This window comes from Phyllobates terribilis, unplaced genomic scaffold, assembly GCF_046119375.1.
Source record: "Phyllobates terribilis strain yellow unplaced genomic scaffold, ASM4611937v1 Scaffold_2__4_contigs__length_985480577, whole genome shotgun sequence".
Classification (NCBI taxonomy): Eukaryota; Metazoa; Chordata; class Amphibia; order Anura; family Dendrobatidae; genus Phyllobates; species Phyllobates terribilis.
In genome coordinates, this window is record NW_027362762.1 from 686757182 (window position 1) to 686769267 (window position 12086).

At 44.5% G+C, this 12086-nt stretch overlaps 1 protein-coding gene across 1 annotated transcript in view; it reads left to right on the plus strand.

The window, feature by feature from the left end:
- Positions 1-12086, plus strand: part of RAB29 (RAB29, member RAS oncogene family) — a 45308-nt gene that overhangs the window by 3637 nt on the left and 29585 nt on the right. The window contains exon 3 of the mRNA XM_073666951.1: positions 2111-2292. Coding sequence (XP_073523052.1) covers positions 2111-2292 — 182 coding nt within the window. The remainder of the gene's footprint in view (positions 1-2110; positions 2293-12086) is intronic.

Consider the following 12086-nt stretch of genomic DNA (forward strand, 5'->3'; position numbering starts at 1 on the left):
TTTCAAATTGTATTATGCAGTTATATAATTTTTATGATTCTGAATTAATATAAAAAAGTACAATAAATATTATAATTGGACAGGTTAGAATTTTTAGAGTCTAATTCTACGGCAGCTATTGATTCCTTAACATCGAAGCCAGAGTCAGATAACAACCTATTTTGTCCAACAATTTTTATGGCCTATAAGTCTCCTTACACTGGCATGTCACTCTCCACAAGGAGATGCGTTACTACTTGGACCCCATGAATAAAAACACAACAGTGTCAAATCAATAGGGATTCCTGTTCCCTTACAGCAGAGATTCCCAACCTTTATTACCTTGAGAGTCTTAGAGATGGTTAAGAGCCACATCCATCCCTCCAATCCCCACAGTAGTGGCACTCAGAGCCCACCATTACTGGTATGATGACAGCCAAAGCTTATCTACAGAAAGCACACAGATCTGGTACCCCTTTCCCATATAAGCAGTATAATTACATCCAGGGGTTCCTCCTTTACTGTCATTTAGTATTCTCATATCAAGCATACCCTCCATACTATCGCACCCAGCTTCAATCCTATCCTATCTCCAGCCTACTATATTTATTTCTGACCCTCATCCCCTCTGGAAATATATGCATGTCCAGATCTTCTGTGCTGGGCTACTCCATAGAAGTCACCACCTGGAGTAGGGATGGGCGGACATGTGGAAGTTCGTGCTCTGGTACCTGACCCAAACTTTTGAGAAAGTTTGGTTTCTGTACCAGAATAGTAACCAAACTTCCACCAGAACCCAAACCCCATTGATAAAAATGGAGACCCGAACTTGTAAGATCTCTCTCACCACGGATTTACCCCAAACACTGCATCGGACTGCAGGAGAAAGTCTGTGTTCGGCGTTCAGACCCGAACAGTGACTGTTCGGTACGAACGCTGATCATTTCTTTTTAGGATCGCCGACCCCTAATGTGGAGACATTCTCTTCAGGGCTAGTTACTAGACAAGGTGCTAATGACCCAAACAGGCAGAAAGCCGTGAGCCACACATCTTGAGCTTACGAGCCACAGATTTGGGTACCGCTGTGTCACAGTATATTATATGTCATATTTACACTGTCCAGAGGCTCCAAGCTTCCTGGGCAGAAACCACAATGGACACAACGGACCCCATTATAGGTTGGTGAGGTCCATAAGACACTCATGGGGAAAACGATGAATACAATGAGTGCGGCAGATCACTCTGACTTATGTTCTAAACTAAAGCCCAAATGGTAGTTATAAATATACACTACTATGCAAAAGTTTTAGGCAGGTTTGGGGAAAAAATGCTGCAAAGAATGCTTAAACAAATTAGAAGTGTTTTAATAGTTTTATTAGTTCACAAAATGCAAAGTGAATAAACAAAGTGAAATCTAAATCAAATTAATATTTGGTGTGACCACCCTTTGCCTTCAGAACTGCATCAATTTTTCTATCACACCTGCACACAGTTTTTGTAGGAAGTTGGCAGGGAGCTTGTTCCAAACATCTTGGAGAAATAACCATAGATCTTCTGTGAATGTAGGCTTGAGAAAATCTTCTGTCTTTTTCATGTAATACGAGATGGACTCTAAAGTGTTGAGATTGTGGCTTTGTGGGGGCCATATTATTGCTTCCAGGATTCCTTTGCTTTTCTTTACGCGAAAGTATAATTCTTAAAGGGAACCTGTTATGTTCGATAGCACTATTAACTTGGTGGGATTTGAAACCAGGATCTCAGCGCTGCAGTTGTAACCACTGAGCCACCGTGTTGCCCCACAGTTTTGTTTATGTTGGAGATGAACACCTTCCATATACAGAATGATTTGCTTTAGTTGTGAATATTGGTAATTATACATGCTTCTGTTGGCTGCATAATCAGACTAATTAATTTCCTGTCATTGTATGCTAGTATTGTCATTCACATTATCATTTACACTAGTTTTTGATATATAATTTTTGTATGTATACTAACCAGAATGATAAGCAAGTTACTTTCATTCTTTTGTGCTGAAACCAGGTGCACACAATGTACCAGTAACTAAAACTATCCATTTATCCAGGTCACCCATTAGTCCAGCCGTATATATTGTATCTTTTCTTGTCAACAGGTCAAGAGCGATTTACGTCTATGACCAGACTCTACTATAAACAGGCTTCTGGTTGTATAATCATGTTTGACCTCACCGGGGCTGACTCTTTCCGAAGTTGTCAAATGTGGAAAAGTGACCTGGACAGTAAGGTTACCCTATCAAATGGTGATCCTGTGCCATGCATACTTCTGGCAAACAAGGTAAACTCATGTAGTAATTCAGTCATTTTAATGTTTATTTGGCAAGTAAAAGCTTTAAAGCTATAACCTGCACATATGGGTTAACCCCTTCCCGACATTTGAAGTGTGTATATATACGTCATGGTTGGGAAGTACTACCCAACCGATGAGGTGTGTATGTATATTAATTATACAATATATGTCAAGGCGATCGCCCGTGCACATGAGCTGTGCGTGGGCGATCGCTGCCAGGTGTTCAGCTGATACCCGGCACTCACTGCCAAGTGCCCGCAGCATTTGACGAGTTAAACTGCTATATCGATTGCTGCATTTAGAAGGCAGGCAGAGGGAGGGGGCTCCCTCTGCCCTCCGATCGGCGTGATTGCAAGGGGCCGATCATTGCCGTGGTGACCCAATGTCATCATGACGACATCCGGGTCACCAGTGTTGGCAAGCTTCTTACACCATGGGTACACACACTAATATATTGTATACATATGGGGAAGGAGGGGGGGGGTGAGTATACATATAGTGGAAAAATAAGTTATAGCTCTCAGAATAAAGCAATGCAAAAATATTTTTTTTCCTATAAAAGTTTGAGTAAAAGCTCCAAAGCCTAAAAAAAACAAAAACGTAAGTGTGGTATTGCTGTAAGCGTAGTGACCCGAAGAATAAAGCTGCCTTATCATTTTTACCATGCGTCGAACGGTATAAAAAGAAACCCCAAAGAACAATTCCTGAATTGATGCTGGGTTTTGTTCATACTGCCTCCCAAAAATCAGAATAGGAAGTGATCAAAAAAATGTCACGTGCCCAAAAATTGTACCAATAAAACGTCAACTCGTCCCGCAAAAAAACAAGCCAATACATGACTGTCGGCCGAAATATGGAAAAATTATAGCTCTCAGATTATGGGGATGCAAAAACTAGTCTTTGCAATAAAAAGCGTCTCTTACTGTGTGATAGCAGCCAAACATGAAAACACGCTATAAATCTGGTATCACTGTAATCGCACTGACCCGATGAATAAAGTCTCCTAATCACTTACACCCCACGAGTAATAGAGTAAAAAATAAAACCAACTCTTGACCTGCTGTTTTTTACTTTTTTTTATTTTTTTTTTCTGCCTCCCACAGATCGTAGTATGGCTTGGCTCACATTTATCCTGCGCTGAGCCCTCGCACCAGGATTTCTGTTTAAATCTCTGAAATACGTGACTCAGACGGAACTCCAGACAGAAGTTTTCCTATAAAGAGGCAGATGGAGGCATCGTGGACACTGTCTGGCCTATGACCTGGCGCTGTCTGTCTTTTTAGTCGTGCATAAAAGCGTGCTCCTCCACAGTTTTGTGCACTTTTGAAAAGGACAATGCTGAACAGAGGCCATATGAAGTCCAGAGTAACTCTGCTGCCTCATTTTAGTGAATGGATGAATCAAGGGTTTCATCTGAATCACGTCACTTCAAGATTTACGCCACGGCTCCACTATCAGTATTTGGTCAGTATTCGGTCAGTATTTTTTCTCAGGAGGAGTGGGTGATAGAAACAAGTCACCAATTCTGCATTTATTATACCTTTTCTCTAATTGTACCTCACCTGGTTTGGGCTCCCACTCCTGAGAAAAAATACTAACCGTGGGTCCGTGGCCTTAGATGGAAACCCCCATGTAAGGGCTCAGCGTAGAGCGCCGGATAAATGTGATCCCAAACGTTATGTAAAATGTTCCCAATAAAAGCTTCAACTCAATCCACAAAATAAGTAAGTCCCCACTCAGGTCCGTCATCTGTTAATGGAAATATAGGGGACTTCCACGTTACTGGTAGTACAAAGGCTCTGGAAAAGTGAACCCTTAAACCCCTCGCAACCTTGGGTTTTGTCGTTTTTGCTTTTTCGTTTTTTGCTCCCCTTGTTCCCAGAGCCATAGCATTTTTATTTTTTGGACAATATGGCCGTGTGAGGGCTTATTTTTTGCGGGACAAGTTGTACTTTTCAACGCCATTACTAGTTTTACCATATCGTGTACGGGAAAACTGGAAAAAAATTCCAAGTGCGGTAAAATTGCAAAAAAAGTGCAATACCACAGTTGTTTTTTATTTTTTTTTACCACATTCACTGAATGCTAAAACTGACCTGCCATTCTTATTCTCCAGGTTATTACGAGTTTGTAGACACCAAACATGTTTAGGTTATTTTATATTTAAGTGGTGAAAAAAAATTCCAAAATTTGGTAAAAAAAACTTTAAAAAAATAGCGCCATTTTCCGAGACCTGTAGCGTCTCCATTTTTCGGGATCTGGGGTTGGGTGAGGGCTTATTTTTTGCGCGCCGGGCTGACGTTTTTATTGATAACATTTTGGGATAGATCCGATGTTTTGATCGCCCGTTATTGCATTTTATTGCAATTTTGCGGCGACCAAAAAACGTAATTCTGGCTTTTAGAATTTTTTTCTCGTTACACAGTTTACCGATCGGATTAATTCTTTTTTTATATTGATAGATCAGGCGATTCTGAAAGCGGCGATACCAAATATGTGTATATGGGTTGTTTTTTTTATATACCGTATATTTTATTTTGAATGGGGTGAAAGGGGGGTGATTTAAACTTTTATGTTTTTTTATTTTTTTTATATTTTTAAAAACTTTTTTTTTCACTTACTGCATGCTTCAATAGTCTCCATAGGAGACTAGAAGCAGCAGTTGTCTGATCGTCTCTGCTACATACAGGGGATCAGCAGATCCCCTGCATATAGCAGAAATGGTCCTGTGCTATGAGCGCCGACCACTAGGTGGCGCTCATAGCGACGAGATCATGACAACCACAGGCGTCTGCTGCAGACCCTGGGTTGTCATGCACGCCCATCGGTGACCCGCGATCACGTGACGGGGTCGCCGGTGGGCGGGGCTTATGACGCGCAACACGGAAGCGCGCGTTAAATGCCGCTGTCGGAGATTGACAGCGGCATTTAACATGTTAACAGCCGCGGGTGGATCGCGATTCCACCCGCGGCTGTTGCGGGCACATGTCAGCTGTAAGAATCAGCTGACATGTGCTCGGTTCAGTGAGGGCTCAGCGCAGCAGCCCTCACTGAACGGGGGATACGCAAATGTGCGTACTAATACGGCAAGGGTTGGAAAGGGATTAATAACTATGGGAGACTTTTTAACGATATATGTAATCCATTCAGAAACCAATTTCCTGCAGGAGAGCGTTCTCTGTCCCCTTTTGGCCATCTTAAGGAGGTGGGCCTGGTTGATATCAGGAGAGAGAGATTTCCTAATTCAAGGGTCTACTCCTGTGCCTCATTGACCTATCATACCCTCTCAAGAATTGATTTGGTACTTTGTAATCCTTCTATGATCTCGGGACTCATTAATATAGGTCTAGGGTTTTCTTAGCTGCGGAGGCTTAACCCATTTTGGCTTAATATTATTGAATGTAACCAGGGCTGTGGAGTCGGTATAAAATGGACCGACTCCTAAAATATATAATAAATTGGGTACAGTAGTTCAATGCTGTTTGTGGGGAATATTTTTTCATAAGAATTTGGGAAAGTTATGAAATGTCCTATTCTTGATCTAAGGATCTAGACTTTTAGCTGAGCTGAATCTGTGCTACAGTAAATTTATCACTTAAACATGAGCCATTTATGAAGGAGTCTGTGTCATGGAAATTGAGGAGTCTGAGTCGGAGGTTTGGCTTACCGACTCCACAGCCCTGAATGTAACAATGTCAAGGGGCAACTATCTGAATTCTTTTCCACAAATTTGGGCTTGGCACACATAAGCATTAGTGATAAGCGAGCATACTCGCAAGTACTCGCCCGAGCATCTCAGTACTCGAGATGCTCGGAGCTCGCCAAGTACTTGCGAGATGCTCGGGTTGATGCTCTGTTCCCCTCCCTGCATGTTTGGCGCTCTTTAGAATGCCTATAAACATGCAGGGATTTCCTGCCACTCACTGTAATGCTGCAGCCATGTTGGTTGTGGCATTGCAGTGATTGGCTGACCGCACAGCGTCATCAGGTCTATATCAGACCTGGCGCCGCTGTGCTCGTCAGTCTCCTCCGCAATCAGGCAGTGTAGGGAGAGGTGCTGCTGAGCTAGGGAGAGATTTGGTTGTGTATTAAGTAGTGTAGGGAGAAAACAAGTACATTACACACATCCATCTCAACAAACAGTCCTTCTGAGGACTAATCCATCTGCATATAGCACAAGAGGCTCCATTCCAGTTCTGCCCTCTGCTGCTGTTAGATATTTCTAGACAAAGGCCCAGGTCTCAGGGGCCAGGAATAATCTTTTCTCAATACGCCTTCCACGACCGCATTGGAGGATGTTGTCCACGCCCTATCGGGAGACAGGAACACAGAGAGGTTAAAAGCCCCTCCCCACCATCAATCCCCAGAGTTTTCCTGTCCCCTTTGGGACAGTGCTGTTGGGCCGGCAGGCAGCATTGTGTCAAATTATACTTGCCGGGCAGTGGTCGGTCAGGGTGCTTCCTCCTCCCTCCATGCTGCTCCCTTTGGGACCGTCCTGGCTTCCTGCGCCCCATAGAGGATAAAGCAAGCCGGGTGGGTTTCATGCCGGTGGCCTGCTTCAGCTCCCCGGCATCTCCTCCTTCCTTCGGCGTTCTGGGCGCGCGCGCATAGGAAGTTACGTCAGCATAGGTCCTGTCTCTTCCGGCCTGTGCGTTCCACACTGGAACGCGCAGTCTGGGCACGCGCGCGCACCAGGGTGACATCACCGCAGGTCCTGCTTCCAGTCTATGTGCTCCACGCCGGGACGCTGAGGTTTGAGCGCTTCCCATGGTCGACAAGGCCCATATCGAAACGGATTGGCCCTCAAATGACTGGAAGGGGGAGGGGACTGAGGTTCCTTGCTGGGAGGCACGTTTTTTTTCTATAAAAACCTGCCTGAAGAAGCCTTACCTTTGGCGATCTCCACCATGGAGGGTGACAGATCCAGTATCCCTGCATCTGCAGAGCCCAGCACGTTCTCGGCTACAGTGAGTAGTACCTGGGTGGTCACTAAGGGGTTATCTTGGCCTCTCAAGGCCCCCGCTTCTAAGAAGGATAAAGACCAGCCCCGTAGATGTGGCATCTACGCTAAAAAATTGTCCTCTTCCTATAAGAAGTTGTTCCGGCCCAGTACAGGTAAAATAATTAAAGAAGAAAATCCCTCTCTAATTGAGGCGCTTAGATCTCTTGTTAAACAAAAGGGCCAGGTAGTTAGGAGGTTCAAGCTTCTTTTGCTGTGCTGCCTGTCTACTCCTCCTCCAGGCCCTCTCCCCCTAAGAAGAGGAAGATCCAAGAGTTAGACTCAGATGTGGTCTCTATTGACGTTAGTAGCTCTGCCTCTGATGATTTGGATGAAATAGCATCCTTAGGGCCTGCCAAAAAAGTTGATACTATTTTTCCTCGGACAACTTAGAAGAATTACTGGACGCAGTTAGAGGCACTATGGGGCTTGGGGAAGTCTAGGTCCTCTGTTCCGTTTAAGATGAAATGTTTAGGGGCCTTAGATCAAAAAAGCAGACTGGGAATCCTGTTCATGAGGTCATTAGAGATCTCATCCGACCGGAATGGGAATCCCCGGAAAACAGTCTCACCACCCCTTCGGAATTAAAGCATAGATTTCCGTTGGAAGGTAAAGAATTTGATTGGGACGTCCCCAAGGTGGACATCCAGGTGGCAAGGGTAGTGAGTAAAACCTCACTTCCCTTTTGAGGATTCATCCCAATTGAAGGATCCATTAGACCGAAAAATGGAAAGCGTCCTTAAAAATCATGGGAAACCTCTTCTGCCTCTCTCAAAGCGAATATTTCATCGACTTGTGTGGCCAGATCCCTCTTCAAGTGGCTGGCCCAACTAGAGGAACATCTGTCTCAGGGCACCTTCAGGGCAGACCTGCTAGACTCCATCCCTCTCCTTCAAAAAGCCATGGGCTTCTTAGCGGACGCCTCGGCTGAGTCAGTCCTAATCGCGGCTAGAGCAGCTGTCCTATCCAATACTGCTCGCCATGCACTGTGGCTCAAAACATGGAGTGGGGATGTTACCTCTAAGATTAAACTCTGTTCCATTCTTTTCAAGGGAAATATGTATTCGGCCCTGCACTGGATGATATCCTGGAGAAGGCCTCGGTAGGAAGAAAACCCTTCCTGAACAGAAACTAACTAAAAAACGTCCCTTTCAACATTTCCAGAGTCACCCCTCACAATATAGGGGAAAAGGAAAGTCTGGGCGCTGGAGCTATCCTAAGGGTGGCAAAGGTCGTAACATCCTTGTTCACCAGCAGCAGGACAAGCAATGTCTTGGGCCATGTAGGGGGGCATCTCTCGGATTTCTTTCCCCAGTGGCAGGCAATTTCTTCCGGCCAGTGGATCCTCAATACTATCAAAGGGGTTCTTCTATTGAAATTCGAGAGTCTCCTCCCTCGGGTCCTGAGGATCACGTCCCTTCCCTCTCGGGGGGCTTGGGAACTGCTATCAGTCGGTTTACAAAACCTGCTAAAGTCCGGAGTGGTGTCTCCCGTCCCCCCTGGCCAGGAGGGTTCAGGTCACTACTCAATAATTTTCCTAATACGGAAACAGTCAGGGACCCCATGCATCATAATCAACCTGAAATCCCTGAACCATCACATCAAATACAGGCGATTCAAGATGGAGTCCATAAGGTGAACTATTCCCTTAATAGGGAAGGATTATGTCATGGCAACCATAGACCTAAAAGATGCATACTACCACGTGCTGATTCATCCAACCAACAGGAAGTTCCTGCACTTTGCGATTTCCAGGGACAAAATAACAGAACACTACCAGTACAACGTACTGCCCTTCGGCATCTCTTCAGCACCTCGGGTGTTTACGAAGATTATGGTAGAAGTCATTGCACTTATCCGAAAACAAGGTGTCTGCGTAATTCCATACCTGCAAGACATGCTAATCGTCGCCCCTTCGGTGGGGATTCTCAATCTTCATTTCTCTATAACTTTAAAAACTCTTCGCTTGTTAGGTTGAGTTCCGAACCTGGAAAAGTCAGAACTCCTTCCTGCGTCGAGGAGGAAATTCCTTGGTGTCTTACTGGACTCCAACAGACAAATGTCCTTTCTTCCATTGGAGCATCAAACAGCTCTCAGAATCAAGATCTCAATTTTCAGACACCAGAAGAATCCAACATTGAGAATGGCAATGTCTGTATTGGGGTCGATGACTGCCTGTATCCAGTCAGTATCATGGGCTCAGGCCCACTCAAGGTCCCTCCAAGATCATATCCTAAAATCATGGGACAGACAAAAGGACTTGCTAAACAAACAGACCAGGACTCCTGGCCGGGTAAAAGCTTTCCTTTCTTGGTGGTTAAGCACTCAAAATCTTCGGATGGGGATTTCTTGGACCCAGGACCCTCTAATCACAGTGACTACCGACGCCAGTATATGAGGATGGGGAGCCATGGTGGCCCAGACTCCTTTTCAAGGCAGATGGAGTCCCGAGATCAGTGCCAGATCCTCCAACTTCAGGGAGCTGAAGGCAGAAGAAAAAACACTTAGGGCAGCAGTCGACCTAATCCAGAGTACTCGCATCAAGATACTCTCGGACAATGTGACTACAGTCGCCTTCCTTCGTCATCAAGGAGGTATGAGGGTAGACAGCCTGAAACAAATTGCAGCTCGAATATTTTCCGGGGCAGAACAACATCTCCTGTCACTTTCGGCAATTCACCTGAAAGGCTCAAACATTCAAACAGAGTTTCTAAGCAGGGAAGACATTCAGCCAGGAGAATGGAGCTTGAATCCTCAAATATTCCAGTCACTGGTAGCAAAATGTGGTCTCCCCAAAGTAGATCTATTTGCCAGTCGCTTAAACGCATAACTTCCCCTCTTTTCATTGGACAGAGGAGACAATGCCATGAATTTGGACGCATTAGCCCATCCCTGGCATTTCAAACTGGTCTATGCTTTTCCTCCAATTCCACTGATGGCAAGAACTATCCAGAAAGTCAGGTTAGAGAAAGTGGCAACAATTCTAGTGGCCCCTCTGTGGCCCAAAAGACCTTGGTTTGCAGCCATCACAGAACTTTGCCTGGACGGTCCCGTGATACTTACACCGGTCAACAACCTTCTCTCCAAGGTACCCTATTTTACCTAAATTCTCAGTGGCTAAACCTTGCAGCCTGGTTACTGAAGCGGAGATCTTAAAATCCAAAAGGTCTCTCTGAAGAAGTTATAAGAACTCTTCAACCAAGTAGGAAACCAGTAACCAATGCTATATACGTCAAAATATGGAGAAAATTCCTATCATTGTATGCCCCGGATATTCCTGACACCTCACGCCCTCAACATTGCTCGGATCCTTGTTTTTTTTTTTTTTTTTTTGTTTTTTTTTTTACAGAATGGATTGGAGTTTGGTTTCAAATCTAGTACACTCAAGGTGCAAATTTCAGCCCTAAGTTCCATATTCGACCAAGATTTGGCCTCTCACAGATGGATCAAAAGATTCATAACTTCGGCACTTAGGTTTCACCCAAAAATTCAGTCTCATGTCCCATCCTGGGATCTTAATGTGGTGCTCCGGGGTCTAACCCTCTCTGCCTTCGAGCCTCTATCCTCCAGCACAATAGAGACTCTCTCTCATAAGACTGCCTTTTTAGTAGCCATCACTTCAGTATGGAGAGTAGGAGAACTGCAGGCTCTCTCCATCAGAGAACCTTACATGACTGTGACTGAAGATAGAATTACGCTTCGTTTGGACCCTTCCCTTCTCCCAAAAATTGTTATGGATTTCCATCGTTCCCAGGAAGTCATCCTTCCCTCCTTCTGCCAGAAGCCTTCTAATTCAAAGGAAGCAGAGTTCCATCTCTTAGATGTCCGCAGAGTTGTTCTTTATTATCTTCAACAGACTGAGTCTTGGAGATTGGATGAAAATTTATTCATACAACACTCAGGGCATAAGAGAAGAAAGAAAGGCAGCTAAATCCACTATAGCAAACTGGATTAAAAAGGCAATCGAGGAAGCCTACATCAACCAACAGTTGGATCCACCGATCGCGTTATAAGCTCACTCTACCAGATCCACATCAACTTCTTGGGCCAAAAGAGCGGGCGCTACTACGGAGCAGATTTGCAGTCTTCCCTTCACACATTTTCTAAACATTATAGATTAGACTTATCGTCCATTAGGGATTTAGCCTTTTGGTAGGAAAGTCCTACAAGCTATTGTCCCTCCCTAATAAAATATTGTTGGTATTCCTCCAATACTGTCGTGGAAGGCGTATTGATAAAATACAATTAGTCCTTACCGGTAATTCGGTTTCTAGAAGCCTTCCACGACAGCACGAATTTCCCTCCCTATGGATTCCATATAACTGTCATGTAACCATTTTTCCAGGTGATCTTGGTAAACACTGGGGATTGATGGTGGGGAGGGGCTTTTAACCTCTCTTTATTCCTGTCCCCCGACAGGACGTGGACAACATCCTCCCAATGCTGTCGTGGAAGTCTTCTAGAAACCGAATTACCAGTAAGAACTAATTCTATTTTTTTGGACTTCAATCCTCATCATTTGCTTAAAAAGCTATCCAGAGAACACCATTTTTCTGCGCCATTTGCTTGTTGGCACTGCAGAATACAGCCAGGTCCTTTCCATATTACAGCGCTAAAAATCCAGCTTTTTAAAACTCTGGTTTCTCCATCACATGGATCACACATAATTGCGCTGAAAATACTGCCATTTTTGGCCTCCATTCAAATTTTTTTCAGTGTCAGCAAAGTTTTTGACACCGGTTTGCTGTTCAAAATAATTACCTACAGGCCAGGTATTTAAACC